The following is a 27,964-nucleotide window of genomic DNA, read 5'->3' on the forward strand; positions in this document are numbered from 1 at the left end:
TACAGGCGGGTCCATCTGCCAGGATAACCCCGGCGGCGGCGCTCAGGGCCAGACAAAAGAGCCGGAGGCTCCTCGCAGGCACTGACTGATGGCGGAGGTGACAGAGCAGGGCTTTGTTCTGCACTGCCGCCCTCCCCTGCCTCTCCCCACCAGTGCCCCCCCCCCACTTTGTCAGTCTCACAGCTCAGCAGGCTGCCAGCAAGCGTGGGCGGCCCCCCGACACACCGAGAGGACCCTGGAGGATTGCCTGAACGCTTTATTTCCACCCTGAGCGGCTCCGTTCCTCGGTGCCAAGCGGCTGCGCCCCAGCGAGACAGGATGAGAAGCAGGCATGGAGTCCGAACCCGGGAGACGGGGATTTATTGGTGCTTTATGGAAAGGCAAGGCCGCAGGGCCAGCCGCGTGGATGCTGCTGCCTGCCAGGCCCCAGGAGCACTGGTGGTTGCGATACGAAAGCCGATACAGAAGAAATGCTCTCTGTCAGCAAGGAGCCACCAGGCCCACGCTGGCCCAGGACGGATGTGCCCGACACACGGTAGCTGATAAGGCACTTGAAATGACTGCAAGCCACAAGGCAATCTGCTGTCACCCTCCTTCCTCTCCCTGCCTCTCCCCCGGGTGCTTTGCAGATTAACCTATAGAGAATTGGGTGTTGCTGGAGCGCCGGTGCCCCCGGCTCAGGCTGTTGGTGCGTCTCGGGCAGGCGTCACGGGCCCCGCTCACTGGTGGAACTTCTTGCCCGGGCTGTTGGCGTAGTCCAGCAGCAGCTGGCAGGGCGTGAACTGGCTGCCGTAGACGGCCTCGTACTTCCGCAGCTTGTCCACCAGCTGCTTGGCTCCGTAGGAGTCTGCGTACCTGAAGGGACCTGCGGGGCACAGGGGGAAAGTGGGACAGGTGCTGAAGAAGGGAAAAACACCACACCGAGGCTCCCGGAAGGGTGACAGCACTGGGTATGGCAGATCTGTCCTTCTCCAGAAGAGAGCCCTGGCTGCTGCCATGTGGAGCCAGCACCCGACCTTCCCCTGTGCGAGCCCAGCTCAGAGGGGAGCAGGAAGGTGCTGCCGCCTTTGTGCCTTGTGTCAGCCCTCGCTGGTGCTTTTGCTTGGTCTGAAATACCCATCCTAAAACTGGCAGCGAAGCTGTGAGGGTCCCCGGATGCCACAGAATATGCTGGGGGTAATGCAGGCTGGGACAAGCCGAGCACAAGCTGGGACAAATTATTTTCATTCCTCTCCTAGTCTGAGCTTGCTGCAAGGAGGGAACTACTAGGGACCCTGCAGAAGCACTACCACGTGGCTTAGAGCCCTCACTGTCTTTCAGTTGTGACCCGAGCCTCAGCTCATGCCTTGCCCAGTGCCTTGGCCGTGGCCACGACCACCCAGCCAGGCTGCGGATGGGTCCAAGAGGACTTTGCCCACACTCTTGGCTAGGACCAGGCCAATGTACTCGCTGGAAACCTCAGCCATGGTGCACTGCACTCATCAGCTCATCTTTATCTGCGAGGTGGGTCCTTGGACACCGTTTCCCAGTCCCGCATGCAGCGGGAAACCATTTCCAGCAATGCTGCAAGAAGCCTGCCTGCCTGCCCAGGCCAGTCACGGTGGCAAGAGAGGAGATACGTGGTTGGACCAGATGATCCTGAAGGTCTTTTCCAACCTTAATGATTCTCTGATTCTATATCAGAGCCTCATTTTTCACTGAAGGCCATACAGCTGCACAAAAGCCAGGGACTTAAAAATGCAGGACCTTTGCAAAGCTCCCAGTCCACCTGCCCCCATGACTATCAGGCAGAAAAGCTCTTTTGAGTGATGGGAAGCGCTGATGAGGCTGGAGCCAGCAAGGCTCTGCCTTCTTGCTCAAACCTGAAGACAGCAAGCGGCCTGGTTCCTGTCCCCTGATCCTCCCCACCTCTGTGAAACAACTGTACCAGCAAAGGAACTCCCCAGGGCCACGGCAGAAATGCCCCACACTGCTTCAAGCAGCTCTCAGGCCCGCTGCCAGCTCTCAGGTGGGAACGCTGAAGCAACGTCCCTGGCTCAGGCTTCACATGGGAGAGCAACACTCATGCCGCAGCTGAGACCTGGCCTCAGAGCCCACCAGAAATGCCCCCTACGAAGTGCTCGAGCCAAGTCAGGCAGGCCTCACACCACTCCGCAGCTCCCACGCTCACCTCCCAGGCACGGCGGGAAGCCCAGGCCAAACACAGCACCAATGTCTCCCTCCACGGGGTTGCTGAGGATCCCTTCCTGCAGGCACATGGCCGCCTCGTTCACAAACCTCGTCACCAGGCGCATCTGGATGTCCTCCTCGGTGCAGCTACCAGGAGAGAAGAGTCTGTAAGGGCTGTGCGGCTTACACAGCAGCTGGATGGAGGAGTACGTGAGACCAGCAGAGGTGGGGGGCAGGGACAGGCCTTGAGGGGGGTGAGGAACTCATTGGAAAGGTCCCCAGCCTTGTGAGGCTAAGAGCTGCCAAGTTCTGCGTTGTGACTCCAGGCAGGCATGTGAGGATGGCAAGGAGTCCATCTGGCCAGATGGGAACTGCTCCAGGAGACATTTCAGCGTCAGGCTCTGCAACAGGTCTGCCCCATGAAGGTCAGGGAGGGCAGCTGCTCAAACCAACCCTCCCGCTGTGTCAAACCCCACCTTGGGAAAGCTTCCTGCAGGAGGTGCTAAAGCAAGGTGCTAAACCCACAGGTGTTCCACTCCTGCTAGCACGGGCTCTCCAGAGCCAACAGCCTGCCCCCTGCACGCTGGTTGGGAACCCAAATGCCACCTAGAGTGACTCCACGTTCAACGGTGTCTTCCTGGGCTCCTGGAGCTGGGAGCCAGGAGGAGCTGGGCAGGGGCTGAGCCAGCCCACGCCACCACAGGTACTTACACTTCAGGTTTGGCTGGCACCTTGAACCGTGCCAAGATCTCATCCATGCCAGAATTCACACTCCTGTTCTTCACCCCCTCCTGGTAAACGTAAAAGCCCTTCCCCGCCTTGCGGCCTGCCGGGGGAAAAAAAAGCAGAGTCAGATCCTGCCACGCGTCTCCTGTGTTGGTGACACCTTTGCCTCTGATCTCGTGACTGCCCCTTCTGTTAGTGTGAGCAATCCTCCCAGCACAGGCAGCTTCCCTGCACTTCAGATCGAGCCCATTTCCTGCCTCATGAAGCAGGGAGGGAAGGGGCCCACGTCCAGCTGGCTCCTTGGCAAAATGCTGCCGCCCGTGCCAGGCCCCAGTGCCTTCGCTAGGTCCAGAGGACAGTCAATGTCACAATCCACGGCTACAGCAGCAAAAAGACACAGCCTTTGGCCATGGGAGCAAGGGAGAGAGACGACAACAGCTAAGTAACCCTCGCTGCCAGCCTCTGGTCACAGCAAGTGGTGTTTGGAGGGTGAACTGACCAAGCACAGGGCCCCCTGGGGCACACCGCTCCGTCCTGGCATGCTCGGAGGCAACAGCACCTCTTGTACTCAGTGCCACCAGTGAGCAGCTCCTGCCACACGGACAGAGCCGTCATCCTCCCTCGCGTGGAGCTTCTAAACCTCAGTTCGGGCCTTGCTCCACTTCAGCACATTCATTTCCAGCCTCTTGCTCCCTACCTCCCAGAGTGCACGTGCAGGTTTAATGGAGGGGCTAGAGAGAACTTCGTGATCCCCTGCCTGCTGCCTTTGCTCTGCACAGCACCCCTGCCTGCTGCAGCCGTTTCTGCAGAGGAAGGTCCAGCTGCATCCGAGGGTTTATCTTCTGACTGCTCTCACCTGAGGCAGAAGGGGCTGATGGCTGTTATTACTTGCCCTCGAACAAAGGGGAAACATTGGATTAGAACAGCCCGGTGTCTCACCTAAGAAGCCTTTTTCCACCATGAGTTTGAACAACTCGATGCTGCCGCCTCCAAAGCGCTCGCCAAAGGCCTTGCCGAGGTCCTCGGCCACGTGCGTGGCCACATCCACACCCACCTCGTCGATCAGCGTGGCAGCACCCACCGGAAAGCCGAAGGCTGTAGAGATGGCATCTATTTTCTTTGGGTCAACGCCCTCCTGCAGGAACAGAAGGGGGAAGCAGGGAGATCTCTGGGCGAGGGCCCCGGGAACCCAGCATGGGGGCAGAAAGGCTCATCGGGGGCCGCAGGCTGCGACCAGCCCCACTGGCTGCTTGAGAACAGGCAGGAGCAGCGTAATTGTGCTTGTACCACTCCTCACTCTCCCCTGCCACTATGCAAAGAGGGCGAACCCTCAGCACTGCCTGCACCAGGTCTCATCAGACCACAGCGCAGCCAAGAACAGGCTGTAGGTAACCACAGGCACCGGGGCTGGGGCCTCGCTTCCACTTACTGACACAGTGCGATGCAAATTCCTTATGACTGACACCAAGTCCCGTGCAGGACAGGGCTTTCTTCTGCGAGGTGCCTTCAGCAGGGCAAAAACCTGCACACCTCAAAGACTGAGCAGGGCAGGGGTTCCTGCCCTTGGCGGCAGATTTGCTCACGGTCCACCTGCCACCGTGTGCTGTGTCAAACCCCGATGAGGACGGCCTGACTCCTAGCCCAGAAAGGCTCTCTCAAGCCTGCTCTGCTCAGCCGCAGATCCAAGAGAAACCTGCCTGTGCACCCCTGCCTCGCTCCCAGCCTCTGTTTTGAATGCAGCACGGGCAACACTGCCCTCTGCTCTGCAGCCCTGGGTGGCTGATCCAGGGGGAGCAGGTCGCCGCTTTGGGAGAGCTGCCTTGCAGGTGATGCAGGAATCTCCATCTTGCTCGTCACGGCACCGAGCAGAGCACAGCGCAGATAAAAGGGCATCTACGATGCACACCCTGCCTCACGTGTACCTTACATGCTTTGAAATCTAGGTCCAGTACCACAACAGCTGTCCAAATGAGCTTCCCAACAGCTCTGGGTGAGAGGACACACACCCAGTCATAGCCTGAGTGCAGGGGCTAGGCCAAGGGTTTGGAACTTGGGGCAGCTAGTCACCAGGCTTCAGTGGGCTTTTACACTTGGCGAGCATCTTCAAGCCAGGATCTAGGGAGAAACCTGTCCTAGCAGACACCGGGAAAGATCTGGCCTCATGCAGTTTAACGTGCAGCTCCCCAGCTTCAGCTGCGCATGGGGATGCAGTGGGAAGGCGGCCACTCTGCAGGTGTAACTTACACCAGCATTTCCACGAGCTGCCTGAGCTGCACCCTCAGGCTGCTTCCTTACCCGCTTCCCTCCTCGGCCAGGGCTAGGGCCAGCCTGGTTCGGGGCAAGGAAGCAGCAGAGCTGGGGGACACCCTGTAGCCGACGGGATACACACCTGGAGAACTCGGACCACTTCTGCCAGCATCGGCCCCAGGCACCTGGTGGTGTAGAAACCAGGTCCATCCTACGGGAGAAGAGTGCGACAGGAGGCAGGTGAGAACAAACTGCGGGAACACGGCCCCTGTCAGCAGCACAAGAACCGAGTCTCACAGCCCAGCCCGCAGTTCAGACACACGCAACTCCATTTTTAATGGTATGCAGTCAACTCCTAGAACAGCTTTTACCTGTAGGGCTCAGCAGAGTTTGAAGACTTAAGAATTTACTGCCTGGAAATCCCCACGAGAGTGTTTTTATTTAGAATAGTGCCTGAAGGTCCCAAGCAGGCTGCAGAAGACCCCTGGCTTCACCAAGCCCAACAGGCTGACAGGGTGAAAGGGTGCTAAGCACAAGTGAAACAGGCATTAAGCTGTTGTTTCACCTCTGATAGCGCTCGCAACGTCAGGAAGCAGCAGACTGGCTACAAACTGCCATCTGATGTGGCGGTGAGGGTTACGGAAGCAGCACTGTCTCCCCCTGGCCTGCAGGGATGCCTAGAGCACCTTTAGACCATCCAGTTTTCCCAGCACCGCCTGAGACCAGCTGTGCAGTGCTGGCAGCCTCACACATCAGTGAAAAGTCCGGCCCAAAGTGACACTTATTAACACTTACTGACACTTATCAAACTGCCCCGAGCCTACAGGGTGAACCCCCCACGCAGCAACACAGCATCACCGACACTTTCTACTTCACGAGCACGAGACCTGTTCTGAGGGCTGTGCACGCAGCAGCTATCAGCCTAATGAGCAACTGAAACCTTGTGGCGTTTTGAGGCTCTCCTCCTAGAGATCACAGCTGTCTGTCCTCGGCCCCTGCCTCTCTTCTCCCTCTGCTTTGCACAACTCTTCCCCTACATTTGCACACGTATTTGTACCCTCCCTCTCGCACAAGATTTAAATCCAGAAAGGGGACAGTTACAGCTCACAGGCCCCGCTGTCCTTGCATTTCCCCAGGGAGAAGAGGCTGTGGGAGTCCTGCCAAGACTGTTCCATCTTGGATGCCACTACAGACTGCAGCCTCCTGAAAGCGGCTTAGAGCAGGGACGCCAGCACCTGGGCCTTTTGACCCTTTGTGGCTGCTCCAAGGGACACCTGAAGCATCACCTGGGCACCTGCCCTTTTCTAATCTCCATTTCTACTCCTCAGCATGAGTAGCTAATTCCATCTCATCCACAGCCAAGTTTCAGCCTCCTCTCAGCGCACAAGCCCACCCTTTCCTTTATTATCCCAGCTTGTGTTTTGTGCAGTGTTCCCTCACCTTTACCACGATGACGACCTTGCCCTGTTTGAGGCCAACAGCAACAGCAGAGGCAGCCGTGTCCTGGGATGTTTTGTCTGTGGTGATGATTTCCAGCAGCTGCATTTTGTCAACGGGGGAGAAGTAGTGCATCCCGATCACCTAGGCAGAAGAAGAGCTCAGGGTTAAGACAAATTCTGGCTCCCATGGTAAACTACCGGGAAAATCAAGTCCCAGCTGCAGAAGGAAGCAGGCCAGCCCAGGCTGCAAGACCCACCACCATACGGCATTGTCATCCAGCCATGTACTCCACGGCATCCCTCTCCAACTTCTCCTCTCTCTCCTTGGCTTTCCCCAGGAAGCAGCCCCTGTCCCACAGCTCTTGCCTCAGTGCGCATGTAACTACGCTTGCGGGACCAAGAGCGCTGCTCAGCTCTCTGTACTTGTTAATGATATGGCAGCAAAACTTGTCCGGGAATCTTAGCTGGGGTCAGTCCCCAGGTGGATGACGTGCACGGTGTGATGTGCAGGTGCTAGCTGAGCGGGGGGAGCAACCGCCTGCCTGGGTGGTGCTTCTTCTGGACGCTCAAGGTGGAGCAGCAAAGAGACAGATGTTGAGCAGAATCCCTGTGCTCTGCTTGTATTTTTTTTTTTTGGGGGGTGATGAAGTGAATCTAAGGACAAGAAGGCATGTTTCCAGAACCTAATTACAGAGGTAAGCACAGCCTCCCTCTGGGAGCAACACTGAAGCGGAGATTATTCGTCTGTGCCCCTCATCCTGCTAACACGGCCATGTAATCAGGATGTCACCTTCATGCCTCCTGGAAGCTACACTTGGCACTAAGCTCTGCCTAAGTCAGAGGCACCTTGAAGGGCATCTACAGTCTGCAAAACTAATTAAAGAAAATACATTAATTAGTTAACTGATTTCCTATTAGTTTCCCCATAGAGAGTCATTACACAGGCAATTTATTCAGCAAGAGGATGTTATTTGCAAGTATGTACAAGTAAGACACAATTTGCATTTCTGATGCAACTGAGGCCTGAACAGCAAAGCAGGAAGAGGCTCTCCAGGGTCACAGGAACCTCCAGCAGCAGGGAGGCACAGCAGTACACGACTTGTGCTGTAAGACAAGCAGCAGGGGCAAGGCACTGCCCTGGGCAGATCTGAGAAACTTGTAGGAGTTAAGGAAACCAGCCATGGGCACTTCTGCCTTTGCATTTGTGTAACAATTCCCAGATGAGCTCTAGAGCTTCCGTTTCCTTGGGGGCTACTGCCTCCACATTCCACCTATCTCAGAGAACCTGGCTCTTGCCACGGTGTTATTACCCTGCAGGGGAACTGCTTGCTCCACCCTGCGTTTTCTGCAGCCCCACGTAGGCAGAGCAAACGCCTCAAGTAAGGGGAAAACACTTCTCCCTTCTCCTATCAACGCCGCCCTAGACTGAGGCTTAGCCCACAGGAGGTGACTCCACCTGGTTACAGATTCCTCACGCTACTTCAGATGCTGCCGTGTCATTGTCATGTCTGCTCTCCTGCTGCTGCTCCTCCCTGAAGGGTGCAGGTCTCCTGCAGGGCCGCTGTCAGATCTGCCAGTCTCGTGCTAACAGAATCACAGGTACCCTTGGAAATCAAGAGGGCACTGAAAAAAGTGCATAGCGGACTCCTTCCAGAGCAGTGCATTCACACACCTCAGAGGGTCGCTCCATCAAACAAGGCGCTCAGGACAGGCTGCTCCATGGGAACTGGTGTTCGCAGAATGGTTTGGGTTGGAAGGGACCTTGAAGATCATCCAGTTCCACCCCCCTGCCATGGGCAGGGACACCTCCCACTAGACTGGGTGGCTCAAAGCCCCATCCAGCCTGGCCTTCCAGAGATGGGGCATCCACAGTTTCTATGGGCAGCCTGTTCAGTGCCTCACCACTCTCACAGTAAACAATTTCCTCCTTACATCTAATCTAAATCTCCCCTCCTTTAGTTTAAAGCCATTCCCCCTTGTCCCATCCCTATGCTCCCTGATAAAGAGCCGCTCCCCAGCTCCTACCTGGCTGCACTTGCCTGGGCTAAGGGATGAGGATGCAGCTATTATACAGATACAGCTGTTTAGACTTCAAGCGAACTGATGGAGTCCTCTGTTCCAAACGCTCTGCTACAAGCTGAATCGCTGCACTCAGTGCTCTGTTCACATGGACAACTTGGAGCCAGGCAGAAAACCCACCACGCCCCTCAGGAGTTTGATTCTATGGCTGACTGTGGCTTCAGTTTCAGCGCTTCTGAGTTCAGCTTCCAGCCACCAACTTTTCCTCCCTTTTTGCTGCTAGACTAGTGCCTTCTCCCTGAGAAGGCAAGTTCCCATCGTGGTAAGTCACTCCTATGTCTAACCATCTTATCAAAATGAACGAAATCTCCCTGGCTGGAATTTTCTTAGCTTGAGTCCTTCCATAGCTTCCCGGCCCCCCTGTATGCATCAGTGTTTCCTGAAGCACGCCGACCTCCCTAACGCACACTGCCTTGCCAATATCACACTTGATGGGAATCCACCTTCATCCCCTTCCTACCTGCCCAAAGATCACAAGCTCTTTGTTCAAAGCTGGCTCTGGGGGCAGAGGCTGAGCTGTTTCATGATCTGAGGAAGAAGCAGAAGATCCCAACGCTCACCTACAGCAAAGTCATTTTGCCACTAACAGGCAGCTCAGCACACTCACAAGCTCTCTGGCACTGGGTACTCACCTTCTCTGGCCTCTTGCTAACAGCAGCGATTTGGTTGATCGGGAGGGCAGACGTGTTACTGGCGAAGATACAGTGAGGAGGGATCACCTGTGGCAGGGGGTGGAAGAGGCAGTTTAAATGCACAGGCTCCAAAGTCAGACGTGATGTACAGGACCTGAGAGCAGTGCTAGCACAGAGCATTCCCAGCACCTACTTGAGAACAAGGCAAACCTGATCTTCTCCATTAGAGCAGTGTTAGAAATTTATCCTAAAGCAGCAGCGCAAGTCAGCCAGGCACAACTTCTACTGATCCCCCCTCTAGGTCGGCAGTATCAGACAGTCTCGGAGCCCTGATTCTGCCAGTCCACTGCAACCACATCAGATACTGCAGCAAGGGACATCAGAAAGAAGCACAGGCCAGCTGCTTTACCAGTTACTTCCTCACGTGTTCTCTTGAACAGAAAAGAGCAGAGGCAGCAAGCCAGGGATGGCAAGTACAGGATATGTTGTGGAGATACATTACTGTCGTAGCAATGTGCTCAGAAAAATGGAAAGTTTCCTGTGTGGCTCCCAGGAGTCAGGGAGTGTTGAAAGTGCCCCTGTTCAGCTAAGAACTAGCGACTCCTTAATCGCGGAACAGGCAGGCTGCCCTGGACGCTCACACGTACGGAAATGAATGATTTGCACCAAGCATCAAACTACTGCATAAGGAAACGTGAGAAACCCAGCGGGGCAGGACACCCCGAGTCTCCATCGTACAGCGATCTTGTCTAGCATAGCTGACCAGAACTGATACTCACGGCCTCCACTTCCTTCAGCACTTTGTGCTTGATGTTAATGTCCTCGAACACAGCCTCGATCACCATGTCTGCTTTATCAAAGCCCTTGTAGTCCAGCTGGCTCGTCATGTTGCTGAGAATAGAGTCCCTCTCAAACGATGTCAGACTCTTCTTCTTCACCTTGCCATTCAGCCTAGGGAAGAAATCTCTGTCAGAGCGCCTGCACAGGCCAGCCCAGACTGCTGGAGGAGCACCACGACACCAGGGATATCCCCCCCTCCTGGAACAGGGACCCAAAACACCATCTGCGATTCAGCAGGACTATCACTGGCCCATCCTGCCATCTGGAAAAACGAGAGCCCTGTTCACACAACTCGGTGCATCAGTCTGAAGGTCCATCATAGACACGAGCACTGTTACTGCTGAGCCAAGGAGGAAGAGGACAGAAATCCAACTTTTCAGAAGTCTGACCCAATGCTTCCCCTGACATGGGCCTCTAGGCAGCCAAGATTACTTCCTCCCCTTAGCTCTATAAGCTACTGCTAAATCTAAAGATGAAGCAATCATCTGTGATGCTCTACCCACCTAAGGAGCTAAGGCTGAATACACTGCGCCTATTTCATAGCAATAGCCTGGCACACTGCACAGGGCAACCTCAAAGAATACTCCAGAGAAACTACGGTGTCACGAGTTCCTGACTGCCTGCAAGCAAAAGATTATTTTGATGGAAGCTCCATCCCATCCCAAGTGAATTCCTGTAAACTCACGTACCCCTTGAAGACCTGCTGCTGTCCTCTGTCCAAGCCTTGCTGCGTCGTGTCCTTCAGAATGGTCTTCAGCCCCTTATCCACGGAAACCTGTGCAATCCCAGCTCCCATGAGCCCTGCTCCCAGCACTGCCAGGGTCCTGCACAGAAAGTGGTGAGGGGGGAAGACAATCAGAGCTCGAAATAGCTGAATTGCCATTGTTGTTATCAGACTCGCACAGATCCTGTCCATCCAGGCACTATTTTTAGTGAGGTCATGCAAAAAGATTTCATTTGTGGGTGGAACCTCCAAGCTGCAGAGGATTAGCATTCCCAAGGCAGGAAATCTCTCTGCTCTGCCACACTGCAGGACTCTAGGCCACAAAGTTCCAAGAATCTGTCAGCAGAGGTCCTCCAACTGCTCCTTCAGACATCTCACACTCGTACTTACTTGACCTCTCGCTGAGGTGTTCCAAACTTGTTCTTCTTGCAGCGCACCTGCCCGTGGTAAAGTCCTATCAGTGCCTTGGATTCCTTAGTCATTGCGAGGTGGCCGAAGCTCTGCAAAAAGGGAAGAGGGAGGGAGACAGTTTGGCCTTTAACAGCTGTCACAGTTCCAGCATGCACAGATCAAAGATGTGGCACAGGGACAGCAGAGCCACCCGTGCAGCTACACAGACTAGGCATCCGGGAAGAAGTGGAAGAAAAGACGGGGGGACATGTGTGTCCTCTTTGCACAAGGGGCACCCTCTGTGCTAGGCACAGCCTACTTTGCACTATTACCTCCCGTATGGGCAGCCAGAAGCAGTAAAGAATTGCCTGTTCGACATCCTTTTCCATAAAAAAATATAATTTAAAGCATCTGAAAGAGTATATACCTCTAACACACTACAGTGTCTGCAGGGATAGAGGTCTACCAGGGAACAAGAGTAGCCACCATATTTGTGTGTCCATCTCTTTCCTTCCCACTACCACACCCTTTGCTCATTTCCACTCATCCTGGGACCCTCCCAGCTCAGCCCTGGGGAGGAGCACTCACTGGCAGCTCCCTGGTGTGCTGGTCACCCAGAGGTGACCCTGCTGCCTCAGTCAACCAGCAGCTGTGGGGTCCTACAGACCAAAGCAGGAGCCGCTTCTGCTTCCCCAGTGACAGGAGCGCAGCCCACCGACATTGGACTTCAGCGAGGAGTGACCCTTCTCTCCCGCGAGCGTCCTGCTCCAGCCACGGCCATCGCCCCACCTGCTTCCAAGTGAAAGAGCCCTGCACCCAACTTTGTGAAAATCTTTAAACAGGCCAATTCTCACTGCCAGCAGTGCTCTGATGCTATTTTCAGAGGATCACGGAGAGGCCACAAAATTAAAGGCCTGTCAAACCCCTCAGCATTTGGCAAGAAATGGGAAAGAAGACAGGATGATAAAAGACAGCACAGGGCGATAGCAAACTATTGATGTTGTCTGAGCCAAATCAGCTAGGAAAAGCCACTAATATAATGTAGTGTAGAGCAGGCGGTATCTTCCTTCACCGCTGTCCTGTGAGTTAGAGGCTTGTTAAAATATCAGAAACACGAAGACTGGAAGAGAATCTGCAAGTCTCCTATTCTAGGGGAAGAAATGAGGCGTTAGAAAAGGCATGACACAGGCACTTATTCTTTAGGGGGTCCTGGTAAGATCTCCATTACGCTGCTATTCTCAGGAAACGAAAATAATTCTTTTCTGCAAGGAACAGAGCATCCTGAGTCTTTCATTTGACATCAGATCAAATGGGGGTGGAATGAATAACTAGAACAGGCAGGGTGTATCCAGGTCGCTGTTAAGGTTAGGGGCAGACAGCTCTATCTCAGACCAGGACCTCATCACTGGATGAGAACAAAATGATCTACAAGACATGGCAAGAGAAACTGCTGGACGTGACAGACAGTGCGAGAAGGTGGTGAAGGCTGCAGACAGTGCTATGAGAGGTGGCTGGATTTCACCGGTGGCTAAGGGGCAGTGATGGGACAGACGTCCCAAACAGACGAACAGATGGGAGTGTTGTGGATAATATGGGGATTCGGGTCATGCAAAGCCAGCAGGGCTCAGGTAACCACATACTTCCTCTTTATCAGAAATACCAAGACCGAGGACAGATACAGCAAAATTGAGATCAAGAGGAAAAACTAATTAAGGACAAGTTGTTTAGTACAGAGGAGACAAGGGTAGAGAACAGGAGGGATCAAGATGCCTGGGGGAAGAACAAGCACTGGAAGATGAAGTGGAATAAAAGGGTCACACAAACAAGCCACTGGCCAGTATGCTCGTCTGCTCGAGCTCTGCACCTACCCAGTATGTCCTACCTCCATATAAAACTCAATTCTTATTTTTCTGCATGTCTCTCTAGTAACCTGAAAACTTCAAGTAAGACTGGACAATGTTTAGGACATGAGGTCTAGGTGCCAGCAACTGGAGACAGTGGGCCTGAGGGGCCAGCTGCTTGGTAGAACGAACACCTACGGGCCAGCTACTGAAGCTGTGTGTGTGAGCACGCACGTACAACCACAACTGAACCTCAGTTTGGACCAGCCAAACAGGAGCAACAACCCTGACTGTCCCAGCTGGTCACGTCAGTGCGAACGGTTTGTGTTTACGTGGGTGTCACCAGTAAAGGCACTGCGCTGTCCATGCAGCAGCCGTGTGCATACTACGTGTTTGTGAACGTGTGTGCACATCATCGACATCTTTGCAACATCTGCTCAGCCTCCCACAAGCTAGACCTATGAACGGAAAAAAGCAGCAGCATACCAAGAAGCGAAACCTCCCAGGCCTCAAACAGCTAAAGATTTAACTTCCCTTAACAGTCCTTATTGGCCTTAAACTCAACCTATGTACCAGGGAACTAAAGAACCAAAGGCAAAGGAAGAACTATATAGAGGCTTATGTCACGGAATCAAAGGAAGACAGAACGGCTGAGGTCAGAAGAGACCTGAGGAGATTGTCTTGTCCAACCCCACTGCTCAAAGCAGGGTTACCTGGAGCAGGCTGCTGTGTCCAGCTGGGTTCTGAATATCGCCATGGAGGGAGACTCCACAGCCTCTCTTGCCAACTTGTGCCAGTGTTCAGTCACTTTTACGAGTAACAAAGTTTTTTTTTCCATGTTTAAGTTTAATGTCTCAGGTTTCAGTTTGTGCCCTTCACCTCCTATCCTGCCACTGGATACCACCAAGCGGAATGTAGCTACGCCTTCCTTACTGCTTCCCTTCGGGTATTTATATACACCGATAAGATCCCCCTCAGCCTTCTCTTCTCCAGGCTGAAGAGTTCCAGCTCGCCCAGCCTCCCCTCACGTGTCAGATGCTCTAGGCCTTCAATCATTTTTGTGGCCCTGTGCTGGACTCAGTCCAGGCAGCTGCCCCTCTGCCTGTTCTAGTGCCTGGAGTTGTTCCTCCCATGGGGCAGGACTTGGCGTTTCCCTTCATGAGGTTCCTGTCTGCCCCGTTCTCCAGCCTGTTGAGGGGTCCCGTCTGAATGGCCAGCACTAGCAAGTACTCTGACTGCAGTGGTTACCAAACAGGTCACTTTCACTGAGGGATAAGGAGAGAGAAGTCCTGTTCTGGGTAAGAAACCACTGCTGAAAACAAACAACCAAAAAACAAACCCCAAACCATCACCACAAAACAAACATCACAACAAAAACATCTAATTTTCATGAGTACTGAAAGTTACCTATCAGCAAAAAAAAACCTGCACTACCTGCAAACTACCTGCACTAGAAAACTGGACAAATGGCAAAATGAGTAATGGACAATCAATACCCTCGACAAAAACGATGGTGAAAAAAGGTGCCAGAGTAAACCGAAATGGAAGTTTGTTCATGGAAGAAATTACTTGTTTGCACCAAACCACCTGGAGACACCCACGAGACCGACAGCACTATACCTACACCTCCAGGTTACCTGTCCCATGGGACAATCAGAAAAAACAAACGGGGCTCAGACACACAGAGAAATCAAATACAAAGTCCTGTTATGTGAAACCCAGATCAGTGAACCCGGTCTGGTCATTCCCAACTCAAAAAGCCTAAATAGACAGGAATGAGAAAAGGCACAAACTGTTTTCACAGATGAAGAACCTTGAAAAAAAACACAACAGTTCTGTTGCTCAAGATAGGCCTTTTCTACAGCCCCACTCCCAGAAGAGCAGGCAAGGATCCAGGCACTGTTCAGAGCAGCCCGTGAAGAATATTATCCATTGTGCACGGTTAAACTCATTTAGCACACAACTATACAGCTTATTTCTTGCTACCAGGGATCTAACCTGCTTACCTGGGATTCGGTGAGGTATCCAGTATCACGTCCCTGATCAAGACCAGCCTTTACAACCTAGTCAAAGAACAGCAATAAAGATAGCCCACTGTTAAAGGCATGTCCGTCAACAGCCGTGCTTTAAAGAGACTGCTTGTTTAGCTGCACCTCCTGTTTCCACCAGTGACCCCTCCCCAATATTCAAGGGAGACTTCAGACTCGCTGGGTCCCGTCCATGCTGCTCAAAGCAGAGCTATGAATCGCCTTGTCCTTCTAACACAGAGCAGCGACCATGACAGTGAGTTTTCTGTCAGGTTAATTTTCACACATACCTTGTGGTTTCAGGAATTGTTTCAGTAGGACTGTGCTCCTGTAATGTCACTGCTCTCAGTCAGAGGGGGGCATTCACAGGTTTTAGGGAAGTCTCGACAACAACTTAAATAGTGAAAAATCATTTGAAAAAATCCAACCATGGACAACGTCTGAAAGTAATACAATGCCTGAGCTACTTACAGAACTAAGTTTTAAGGTTTTGTGGGGTTAGTGCTATGAACACAGCAATTGATATTTTCCTGGCTTCAAACAGGTTAATCTATCTCATTAAAAACCGTACAGGGAACTGAAGACTGAAAATTTTAAGACAAACTATTTCAGCTAAACCTTCCCTCAGTTGGGATTCTTGATCTCCCCCTCACAGTACAACATAAACTGGTGACCAAGCTCTGGGAAGCTATTCTGCATTTTAACACGCTTCCTTGACAGACCACATGGCTAGCCCTCATCAAGACCGATCTTCTGTAAAGATCATTACGCGTGGCTCGACTCAGAGGAAGGAAACAGCATCCCCCGTCTGTCGCCCTGTTATCCCACATATCCTCCTTCTCTGCAGTTTCTGATGCCTCACAGCAGGCATTACCTCAATGATTTTCAGTGGAGCAGGGTACAGTCCTTTGGTTTGCTTCTGAACTTTGCTCTCCACTGTCTTGTAGACTTGCTGCCTCACAAATGGAAGAGCCATAGCATAGTCTGTTATCTCTGTAAGACGTGACAAAACATGTCTCAGTGCAGTGCTATATGCACAACCAGCCTTTAAATAACTAAGCCGACAGGTGAAGAGTATAGCTGTGAATGTTACATATTTGCAATGGAAACAAGCACCTGAAGTTCAGCTAGCCACAGGTAGCACGGTCTGGTCAGGAGAATATCGATGGCTTGTTCCATGAACAAGCCCCTTTTGGGCTAAGGTGTCCTCCTAATACAATTGGTATCAGACCAGCTCTGCAGTGCAGAACTCAGAGAGAGATATCATAACTCCTGGGCTCTGTTAACTGCAGAAGGTCACTGTTAAAGAGGATTAGTGCAGAGCAGACCCACGTGCCTCTCCCTGCTTGATTACACAAGCTTTGTACAGAGCTTGCTGCTAGAACTTTGAGGCTGGACAGTCCTCTGGAGGTAGCTGCTCCTGTCTTCCCACAGGCCTGAATCCCTTCTACTACACTTCAGAAGCCTCCACGTAGAGCTCTGGCCATGCCTCTTGAAGATCAGATCTGCAGAGCAACGTTTGAACTACCAGCTCACCCAGCTCAAGAGACAACTGCACCATCATATAACTTTGTGTTGAAGATGGAGTTAAGTAGGAGCATGACCATACCCCTGAGAAGCACAGCTGGATTATACCCACTACAGTCCCTTGGGATTTGGCTGTGGTGCCCACAGACTTACTCTGTACTAGCCCTTTTGATCTTTTGGCAGACACAGTCCTGTTGGCTAGTCCTCTGGCAAAGCCAATTGCTACCTCCTCCAAGTACTCAATTGTTCGTGCTTCTGGGGTCTTCACACCTGGCCCTGTGAACAGAAGAAAAGTCTTGAGGAAACGCAGCAGAAGTTATCGCTGGTGGATATAGCTCACGTAGAGAAGCAAGGGTGAGTCAGCAACAGGGCACTCCTTTGAACTGCCCCCCCCCCCCTTGACTTTTCTTGATGCTGGTGAACAAGACATTTAACATCCATGGTGTTATACAGAAATACCAAGATGCCAAACGCGTAACTGACAGTGCCACCTCTAACTAAAGTGCTCTGCCACCCCTCCCTCTTGTTGCACCTTTATGTCCCTGCATAGTATAAAAAGCCTGCACAACTGAGATGTGACAACACCGTTGCTATTAAACATACAGACACAGTTACCCAACACCATGTCCTTGAAAATTACCTGTAGTGTAGATAATGGTCAATAAAACCTCAACCTATGACCTCAGGTACAAGAAATCTCTCACTTGCTTTACCTAGTAGCACCTAGCCAGACTCAGCATCGTAACTGCTGAAGTAACCTAACCAGGGGAGCTTCCAGCTGTCTACTAATATCTGGCATAAAATAAAGCAGAATCAGATCTGGGCACACCATTAAATGAAACGAGAATGTTGTGGAAACCCTTACTGAAAGAAAACCGCTTGCACCTCATGAAACTGCCTCCTGATTAATGCTGTCTCTTTCCTTCAAAGCTTTCCATAATGAGCTAAATTACCACCTCAATTAAAGCTGCTTTCACCCAGACATTGAGAACGAACATGAGAATATGGAGCAGAAATCCTTCTGGCACTGGGTTCCGTCTGAATGAACAAGAGATGCCTCTAATGCTTGCATATCATTTGTTTTTTGAGTTTCTTCCATGTCCTCATCTGGTTTGAGTCAGGATTTGTAACACATCGACCACATCAGGTTTCCTTTAGGCAAGCCAAAGTAATCATTGATATAAAAAGTCAAATTTGCTGGCTCTTAAAAGGCAATTCAGGCCCTGGTGAGGGATCTGGACAGGTTGGGCTGATGGGCAGAGGCCAATGGGATGAGGTTCAACATGGCTCAGTGCTGGGTCCTACACTTTGGCCACAACAACCCCACACAGAGCTACAGGCTTGGGGCAGAGTGGCTGGAAGCTATGCAGAGGAAAAGGATCTGGGGGTGCTGATTGATGCTCGCCTGAACATGAGCCAGCAGTGTGCCCACGTGGCCAGGAAGGCCAATGGCATCCTGGCCTGTATCAGGAACAGTGCAGCCAGCAGGACCAGGGAGGCGATCGTCCCCCTGTGCTCTGCTCTGCTGAGGCCGCACCTCGAGTGCTGGGTTCAGCTTTGGGCCCCTCACTACAAGAAGGACATCGGGGCCCTGGAGCGTGTCCAGAGAAGGGCTACGAAGCTGGTGAAGGGCCTGGAACACAAGTCCTGTGAGGAGCGGCTGAGGAAGCTGGGGTTGTTTAGTCTGGAGAAGAGGAGGCTCAGGGGAGACCTCATTGCTCTCTCCAACTCCTTGAAAGGAAGGTGTGGGGAGCTGTGGGTCGGCCTCTTCTCACAGATAACCAGTGATAGGACTAGAGGGAATGGCCTCAAGTTGTGCCAGGGGAGGTTCAGGTTGGAAATGAGGAGACATTTCTGCTCAGAAAGAGCAGTCAGGCACTGGGACGGGTTTCCCAGGGAGGTGGTGGAGTCACCGTCCCTGGGGGTGTTTAAGGAGAGGTTGGACGTGGTGCCTGGGGACACGGTGCAATGGGTGACATTGGTGGTAGGGGGGGTGGTTGGACCAGGTGACCTTGGAGGGCTTTTCCAACCTTCATGATTCCATGAACTCACAATTAAGCAAGTATACAGCAGTAAAGTTTACTCAGCAGATTTTAACTCAAGCCTGGGTACCACGGATCCATTTTATAAGCAAGAATAGAGCTAAGAATACATCCTACTCTAAAAACATCTTGCCCAACTGAACACTGGCCTGTGAGACAACACACACAGGAGCTTGCCTTGCATTTCTCAGCACAGACAGCAGCACTTTTTTAAAAAATAATTTTCTTCAAATTCATGTGCACTTGCAAGGGCAATTTGGTTTGCAATCTGCAAGGAATTTCTCCATCCAACTGAAAGTCAGTTACAGCTATTCAGAGAGCCTAAAGCCGTGGGGGTTGGCTTCTTTTCAAGATCTTGTCACTGAGATTAACATCTGCAGGCTGCGTAATTGTAGGCATTGGTCATCTATTCTTTCATTATGGGTCGCAATCTGTCCCTCTGACATGATAAATGAGGAATGCAGGTTCTGATCTGTATAATTAGCTTATGCAAGAGAGCCAACAGGCCCGCCGCCTCTGCGCTAACCTTTCCCTGTTCGCCTAGCTTCAGCCTGACATTTCAAGGTCCCTGCGCACATGCTTCTGAGGTGGGAACGGAGGTTACCCTGCAGAGCACGGCAAGGACTTCACAGCCCATATGCTCTGCCCTGCCTAGACTGCGGGTGGCATCAACGGCTTCTCCACCCATCAAGGTGGAGAGGTTAACCAACAGGCAGTCGATCGGCTTCCTAAGCAACGGAGGGGCATCATGTCTGACCTAGCGGGTCCACCAGCTGGTCAACCAGACCCATCTTCTTTGCTCTGTCAGCGCGGATGTTCCTCCCAGTCAGCATCATATCAAAGGCAGCAGGAAGTCCTACCTGGAAGGGCAGAAAGGGGATTTTAAACAAACGAGTATGCCATGAGCACAAGGGACTACTGAGTAAGTTTTTTCTCCTACTTACCATCTTTGGCAGCCGCTGAGTACCCCCTGCTCCCGGCAGGAGTCCCAGTAAGACTTCAGGTGTTCCCAAGATTGTTTTCTTGTCCTTTGTTGCTATTCTGTAGTGGCAGGCAATGGCAACCTTAAAAAAGGGAGGGAAAACTAAAGGTTTCCCTGTGAAAGACCACAGAAGAATAGGGCTTCCATTACAAAAGTCTCTTGTACGCACTGCTTCAGCTTTCCTCCTAATCCTACCCCAAGTCTCCAATTCAGCTGCCCAAATTCCCTCTGTGCTCGTTCAAAGCTTCTTCTAGCAAGAGGCACGCACGCAGGGCCGATGGCAACAAGCAGCTACTGATGTGAATGTGAAACCAGCAATCTGAACCAAGCTATTTTCAAACCTTATCTAGTCCATTAATTTAAACCTCATCTAGACTAAGGGCTAAAGTCATTCGCTGCATGGATAGCATGGTCCCATTTACAACTGTGACACTGTTTTATCACTGGATCACCAAGTCCAGATCAATCACCACTGTGATTTTAAAAGGCTGTGACTGATTGAGAAATAAGCATGCAACTGGAGAGACTATTCCCATAAAGTTATTCTATTTTAACAACAACTTTGCTCCAGGAATTACCACAGAGCCTTTCAGTTTACAAAACACCGAGTGGAGATTACGAAGCAGACGCTGCACGCAGCTGAAGGGGCAAGTGATGGAGCAGGGTACGCAGGCCAGGGTGGAGCCTGGCCAGGTTCCCCACACTCATCCCTCTCCCAAGAGCCTTTAAAAGAACAGAAACCACTGGGATGTGAGACTCATTTCACTTGAAAAGAAATAGTTTCCAGCACGTACTCTGCCAGCAGCCCTATGCAGATTCAACGCCTGCTGGAAACAGCCTGTCTCTCCCTGGGATGCTCTCACCTAAGCATTAGCCTGGCCCACACGGATTCATACGTGACTAGCTCTTTCAACAGAAGCAGAAAAATCAGCATTGCAGAGCTCCGAAGCACAACCAAACCATTAACTTGCCACAAACTCATTTGAATGGATGTAATGAATCCACGTCAGGTCTCAAATCCCTCTCACAGTACTCCTCTGGGCATCACGTGGATAGTTCAGAGAACCAGTGCTACCAACTCTCCCTGCTGCTTGGCAGACCCAGAATTGCTCAATACCTCCAGTCCGCCTCCCAGGCAGGAGCCACTGATGGCAGCAACTACGGGCTTTGGAGACTGCTCAATTTTTTCTAGCATCTTCTGTCCATCCTGAGAGAGCTGAGTCACTTCCTGAGAAGTCTTGCAGGCTTCAATCATGCTGCAGTGAGGCAGAAAGGCTGATCAGAACTGGAAAAGCACTGAGAAAACGGCAGTAAAACGGAGAGTGCTTTAAGGAGTTTGCTCCCCTTTCCCACAAAGCTCCAGCGACTGACAGACAGGCGAGAGCTATTTAGTCCCACAGCCTGACACTAACGAACGACACAGGAAGACTACTAAATTCAGTGGGTTAAGTCACTGCACGCCGACACTGGTCTGTGCCTGCAGGCAGTGAATGAGCTTCCTTGTGTCCGAGCTCTGAAAGCCTTTGGGGGAGAGGAGGAAGGGTCATAGGAAGCCTCAAAGCATTTGCCAGGAGGGGTGGAGGGGGAACCCAGGATCACTTTGTAGAGAAGCAGATGGCCGAGGCTCTGACGCTGCACTCTGCCAGTTAGATACTCCCTCCGCCAGTTATTCCCATGGAGGCTGACGGTGTTTGCCAGGCAGGCACAATTCAGCAGGCTTGCAGCACTGAGACCGGCCGGCACCTCTCAAACGCAGCCTGTCCTTTTGCTCTGCTATTGCTACCACCTCCTTCCCACCTGCATCAAGTGTCTGGCCTTTTTTGGGGCAGAGGAAGAGGTAGTAAGTTTTTGAAAAGTCGATTTGTAATTTGCCTTGCTGAAAACTTAGAGCTTTCTGGCTTTTTGTGTCTTTAAACTACTTTTCTGCCCTGCCCGAGGTCAGGACTAGCAGCCAGTGGCACTCCGGGTCCCAGGGAGAGCACCCACACGGGTCCCCAACGCCCTGCGTGAGTTACCCACGCTGAACGGCCCCGGAGGCCGCTCAGATACTCGGCGTGGCAGAAAGCCAAATCCTGCCTAATCAAGGGGCCGTGCCGGCAGGCTGCCAGGCACTCAAACCCGGCTTAAATGAAGTTCTGCACGTAAATTATCTGCTCTTGTTGTCCCCCAGACCGAAGCACAATGCTAACCCTGGAGCCAGGAAGGGAACTTTCCTTGGCTGCACCCCAGCACGCAGGAAGGAGCGACCCAGTGCTACGACCAAATCGAGTTTCTGACCAGCCATGCTCCGCTTTGTCAAGGCCCTGACCTCATCTGAGCAAGCTGCACATGCCGTGCGCACGGATTTCATGCTCGGCCTCACGCCGGGGAGATGGCCGTGACAAGCTGCTCGGTGTGCACAGCTCGCCAGGCCACTGCCCCCAGGTTTCGGGCTTCAGAGGGAGCTCCATCGGCATAACCTGTAACGCCCGCAAACTTACTCGATATCTGCTCCAGCAATGAAAGAGCCTGGCTTTGAAGAGATGAGGACAGCACTTTTGACAGCTTCATTGGCCCAGATCTCATTCATTACTTCAGTAAACTCCGCGCTCAGCTGTTTGGACAGAGTGTTCACCTGAAGGTAGCAAACACACGCTGTAAATAGGGAGCCCGTGGTGGAGTTTAATCTCTGATTAAGCACTGGAATCAAGCAACCTATCATCAGAAAACTTGCACGGAAGACAGACCGACAACAAAAAGCCAAAGCCAACGGCAAGTCTGAATGCACATTCCAATGTGTCTGAAGCTAGGAGGAACAGCAGCTCCACAGCCTTTTTTCCCTTTTTGCCTTCTGCAGAAGGAAGGAACAGCCCACCCAGGAGTTCCCCCAACAGCCAGACCATTGCTTGGCACAGTTATGACGCTGCCGGGGCACTCGCACTGAGCCCAGATTTGACAGAAAAGTTGGTTCATCCCGTGTCAAAATAAGGGCAGGAAAAACCTCCGAGATGAAACCCTGAAGCAGGTCCTCAAGTAACCTCACTTTCCTCCTTAACCTCACCAGCAGTGGGTTTGCGTCCTCAAACACAGGTCCTATAAGCTTCTGGTCTTTTATTTTCTTCTGTGTAACAGACACTCTCCTTAACCACCTCGAGTCCAAGAACTTAATTAGATTCAGGGCTACCTTTTGCTGCTAAGACAATTCATCTCGGTACGTGCAACGTCTTTCCATCAGGTATTTTCAGGTACCTCTTTAAACACCCAAACGCTCACGCTCCAATTTCTTTGTTCACAACTTTTGACGGCTGCAGGTTAGGAACGTCCTTAATCTGAAACCGGCGTTTTCAGGGCCTCCTCCGCACTGCCACTACTCCTGCCACTTCTGCTGATCACCAATTAACCACAGCCAATTCAAACAGTACCTTGGAATTCGGCGTGTTGAAGCGTACAACAGCGACATCTCCTTTGATATCGTAGTTAACGTGGGTTCTAGCTGGAAACAAATGGGAACGTGTTATCGGCTGGTGGCCAGCTGCCTTTAGGGAAGGGGATGGGCTCGCACAGAAGAGCTTCGTGCTTACCCTGAAGAGCGGTGGAGGTGGAAATGTTGCGGCAAGCATAACCTGAAGAAAAGACGTTGCAGATGTTAAAGGAATTCTCAGCGATATCAGCGTACGTGGCCTTTGTTAACGTCCCCTCCGGCCTCCCCTCGTCTGCCAAGGAACGTGCTACAGAAAATCCTGACCGGCAGCCAGCTCCCTCTGAAGGCTCGACCCGTGCCACCACCAGAGTTCAGCAGACTCCACGCTGTTGAAGTGACCTTCAGAGCACAGCCTCCACGCTGCAGTTTCCCAATACCAGGAATGCCAAACTGAGGCCAAAAGTCAAAGCTTTCTCCCCCAAGAGCCGACAAGAGATGAAGCGGGCGGCACACGGGGGTGTTCTGCCACCAGTACCCGCGGTTCGGCACAACGAAGTAGCGACCCTGCTGCACTTGGGGGAGTTTCAAGTCTACAAGTTAAGTTCACCGCAAACCAAACGTAATTGCTGTACAATCCCTCTGCAAACACACGCTCCTGTGGCAGCGACCGGTGCCACCCCAGGCACTGACACCCCAGATGGCAGGGAGCAGGTGGTAAGGAACAAAGGAGGAGCACACAAAATATTTATTCTCTCCTCTGCTGCCTATCAGCTGGATGCTAAATCCACCTCCGCTAATCACGGACGGAAGCATCCGGACAAACTCGTCCTGTTTCAGAGCACTCAGGGATCTCAGACCACAGGACGAGCAAGTCCTGTCTGCAAGTGAAACCCGAACTCACAAATCCCAAACCTCCTCGTTCTGCTGAGTTCTGTTTCGCCCGGTGACCTCTCACTACACAAACGGATCACGAGCGTCAGCTCTGTTCAAGTGACCTTGGTCCTGCCCGAGAGGATCCTCTAACACCGACCTAGGCTGAAGCACTGCCAGGGCTGCATGAAACATGAAATGCAGCAGGAGCGCTGCTCCGCCACCAGCGTACGGCTCCTCTGCCAACTGGAACCCAGCTGTTAGCTGGCAGAGGCTCGCTGCTCGGCGCTGATAACACTCGGGAATAAACCCACCCTGTCCCAGCAAGGCAGAAAGTCCAGCAGAGGGGAAAAAAAAGCCTGCAACGCCTCACCAGCAGGCACCTTCCCTCCCCGCGGCCCCGGGGCCGGCTCCTCTGCACTTCGACCCTCCTTCCACTCGTCTCCAGCGCTGGCAGCGGGGAGCGACCTTTGCGCTCCATTCCCCCAGCCCGGCAGACGCGGCGCCACGCCTCGGGGACTGGAAACTGCGCGCCGGTCGGTCCCAGCAGGTGGGCTGGGGTGGCACGTGCCCAAATACCGCCGTACAAACAAAGAGCGAGCTGGGCTCCGCTCCGAAGCCGCTCTCGAGCAGTCGCAGGCTGCAGCCAGGCCCGGGCTGCAGCCCCCGTGCTCAGCACTCACCTCCCTGAGCTTCGCGTGCGCTCAAGCCACGCGCTTCTGAACCCAGGCGCTCCTTTTCCCCAGAGGTGAGGGTGGTCTGACAACAGTTCCTCTGCTGAGAGATGCTCCCCAGCAGAATTCGATGCACCTTTAACTCAACGGCAGCGTTTTAACCCAATAAAAGCCACACGGCTCCACCGCTTCGAGGAGAACACAAGCACGTGACTTCTTACCGAGCTCACTCGCTTTAATCCTGCGTTGCTGCACGCTGCAGCAGAAGGAGAAGGAGATCAGCCAAAGCTCAGTTGCAAAGAGGTGATCACGTTCTCCTTCCACACGCAGGATCCGGCAAAGCTGGGACGAGGAAGGGAAGCAGCGACAGCTTTCCCCAACGCCCACCGAGAGCAGGGTGCTTACTGCGTCCAGAATGACGTGTACAAAGTGATCCCAGCTCAAAACAAGAAAAGTGAACGGATGAATTAAACTCCTCCTTCTGTGCTCTAACACGCTCTCCTCTTCCAAGTCACTTCTGAACAGACTGCTCCCAAGAAGGCCTTAAACCTTGAATTCCCCTCTGCTTTCAGGTTTAGCAAAACGGAAGATATAAGGCAGGAAAAAAGAAAATAAGGGTGAGACTGAGACAAATCTCACTACATTTTAGACACAAGCTCTTCTGGGAACAGCAGTGGCAGTAGGGTAACAGCAGCTCACTATTCGAGTGACAATGTTTTATTTTCGGTCCCAGAACACTTGGGGAAAGCATCTTCCAAACCCCGAACTAACACCTTCCCCATCCCAAACTAAAAGCACGTTCACTTGGTACGGTCACAGCCCATCCAGCAGCACTGCTAACCTGCCAGGACCAGAAACCCTCCCTGGTAATCGTGAGGCGAACGGCACAGCAGCGGGCCAGATGCACGCTTCTGCCCTTTCACTGACGTTTACTCTAGGACTAAAACCCATGAATAAAGGTCTGATTTTTGCTACTTCGTTCACTCCGCCTGAAAGGCTGTCTAGAGAAAGGGACACGCAACGCTCCAGAAAATCCCTCGCGGCATCAGCAGAGACCTTCAGACGCAGCACAGAGCGAAAACCAGCCCCTTCCCAGCAGCTAAGAGCCGGGGCCTCTTTCTTTCCACCTCCTCGCCCAGCCCTCCCCCCTGCGCCCCTGCACTCACCGGGAGGCGTTACGCCGCTCGAAGTGGGAACGGCGTCCATGGGCGGTGGGGAGGAAACGCCCCGTGCAGCCGGGGCCACGCCGAGCCCTGCAGAGCCGCCGAGCTGGGGCCTGGGATGACGACTGCCCGCACCGAGCGCCCAGCCGGGAGCTGTGGATGGGACCCTCCCGACACGCTGAGCTTCTTTCCCCCCCGGGAAGCTGTCAGCACGCGGCCCGGCAGGTACGGCTGGCTCCTGAGCCTCGCCTGCCTCCTGCCCACCCACTGCCGTTCGCGTGTTTTCAGCCTGCCCTGGCCAGGTCTGCATCCAGCCTCCTTGCTTTGTTAGGGCAGAACAAGGCGCGAGAAAAACACCGTTAATTACGGTGAGCGACGTTAATTACAGGGGGCCTCGCGGTAGCCCCAGGACTGTTTGTAAGGAAGCGCTTTGCAGACACGACCAGGCTGCTGGGGACAGCCCCCGGAGCTCCACGGCCCTGCTCATTAGCAGCTCCTGCAGCACCCGGGGCACGCACACGTCTCCAGGACAAGCTTTAGGCTCCCCGCACCACTGCTGGATTTCAGCTCCACACCCATACAAGGCCCCCGAGGCCTTCGGGGCACAGAAATAAATCGGCTGTTTGCAACCAGGCCGAGCCCTCCCCGGCAGGAATCACGTCCCAGCTCCCAGAGTGAACGCAGCGCAGCATCGGTCACTGGCGGAGACGCCCGTACACCAACGTGAAGGCAGCTCGCGGGGCCCCGGGACCTGTCCCCAGCCACGCGGGGCCACCTTGCCCTCAGGTGCAGAGAAAGGGGCCCCGAGGATGAAGATCTCCCCCAGGGGTGGAGAAACCCAAGGTGGGGGCAGGCGCACGGCCCCCTCCCACGGCCACGCCTGGAGGGCAGCACCAGGAGCCAGATGCCCAAGGACACGGGGACACCCCCACGGGGACACCCCCACGCACACCGGGAAGGACACGGGGACAGCCTCCCCCCGTGGATCAGCTCAGGGGCTGCGGACAATCCCACCCGCAGCCCCCCCCCACTGGGGTCGGAACTGGATGATCCCGGAGGTCCCTTCCAACCACAGCTCTGTGGTTCTGTGGCTGCTCCCAAGTACAGGGCCTCCCCCCCCCGCAACCACGCAGGGATCCCCAAAACACGCGGGGCAGCAGCCCCTGCCCCGCGGGGACACCACAGCGCCCCAGGAGAAACTGAGGGTGGGTGGGGACATGCGAAAGACCCTCCCTGGGGGGAACCCGGAGCCCACACCCTCGTGCGGGACACGACCACGAGTGGGGACACGGCCGCGGGTGGGGGGTGCCACACGCAACCATGGGGTCCCCGCCAGCTCCCCAGGCAAACCCTGCTCCACCTTTCTCAGACCCCTGTGCCTTGCAGCCCCCCACCCCCCCGGCGACACATCCACGCGTGGACAGCCCCCCCACGTCCCCTCGTGCCCCTCCCCCGCGTGGGCACCCCCCCCATCCGCAACCCCCCCCCATGGGGGCACATCCCCGCGTCTCCCCTGTGTCCCCTTCCCCCATGGGGACACAGCTCCCCTCGTATCACCCCCCTGTGTGCATACACCGCCCCCCGTGCCGCCCCCCGTGCTCACACCCCCCCCCTTCCCCTCACGGCTCTCCCGAGACCACCCCACGCGTGCCTCACCCCCCCACGCGCCCCTCACAGCCCCCCCCCAGCCCCTCACAACCCCCCCCCCACGCCCCTCGCAGCCCCCCCCCACGCCCGTCACGTCTCCCCCCAGACCCTCACGGCCCTCACGGTCCCTCACGGCCCCCCCGGCCCCCTCACGGCCCCCCTCACGCTCCCCCTGACCCCTCACGGCTCCCCCCACGCTCTCCCTGACCCCCCACGCTCCCCCTGACCCCTCACGGCTCCCCTCACGGCTCCCCCCACGCTCCCCCCGTCCCCCCGCGGGTCCCCCCCTGACCGTCGGGGGGCGGTCTCCGGGCCGGGCAGTGCTTGGCGGCGGCCGCGAAACGCCCGAGGCTGCCGATGGCCCGCACCGCCGCCGCCATCTTCGTGCGCGCGAGGTCGAATGAGGGAGAGGCCGCGCGGGGGCCTCGCGCCCGGCGCCCCGCCCCTCCCCTCCTCTGAGGCTGCCCCCGCTGCTGCCCGTCCCCGGGCTTGCAGAACCGCCGCCTCCCGCCGCCCCCGCTCCGCCCCCGCGCCTCGCCGCGCCT

The 27,964-nt window shown here is 54.1% G+C and overlaps 1 protein-coding gene across 2 annotated transcripts; it reads right to left on the minus strand.

Moving 5' to 3' along the window:
* Positions 1–241: 241 nt before the first annotated feature.
* Positions 242–27,856, minus strand: HADHA (hydroxyacyl-CoA dehydrogenase trifunctional multienzyme complex subunit alpha). 2 transcript variants are annotated; one of them, XM_040552214.1, is made up of 20 exons: positions 27,712–27,856; positions 23,226–23,267; positions 23,067–23,137; positions 22,146–22,279; positions 20,783–20,921; positions 19,628–19,747; positions 19,441–19,543; positions 16,795–16,917; positions 15,989–16,107; positions 15,094–15,150; positions 11,247–11,356; positions 10,822–10,956; positions 10,072–10,243; positions 9,293–9,379; positions 6,583–6,723; positions 5,285–5,353; positions 3,835–4,030; positions 2,881–2,995; positions 2,171–2,316; positions 242–865 (listed from the first exon to the last, which is right to left on the minus strand). In XM_040552214.1, exons 1-20 carry the CDS (start codon positions 27,797–27,799, stop codon positions 720–722), a joined length of 2,313 nt encoding a protein of 770 aa, XP_040408148.1. In that variant the 5' UTR covers positions 27,800–27,856; the 3' UTR covers positions 242–719. The 2 variants fall into 2 exon arrangements, with proteins under 2 accessions (XP_040408148.1, XP_040408147.1); XM_040552213.1 differs by lacking the exon at positions 27,712–27,856 and adding an exon at positions 25,776–25,875.
* Between the last annotated feature and the right edge of the window lie 108 nt (positions 27,857–27,964).

Source organism: Cygnus olor, chromosome 3 (genome assembly GCF_009769625.2).
Source record: "Cygnus olor isolate bCygOlo1 chromosome 3, bCygOlo1.pri.v2, whole genome shotgun sequence".
Taxonomy (NCBI): Eukaryota; Metazoa; Chordata; class Aves; order Anseriformes; family Anatidae; genus Cygnus; species Cygnus olor.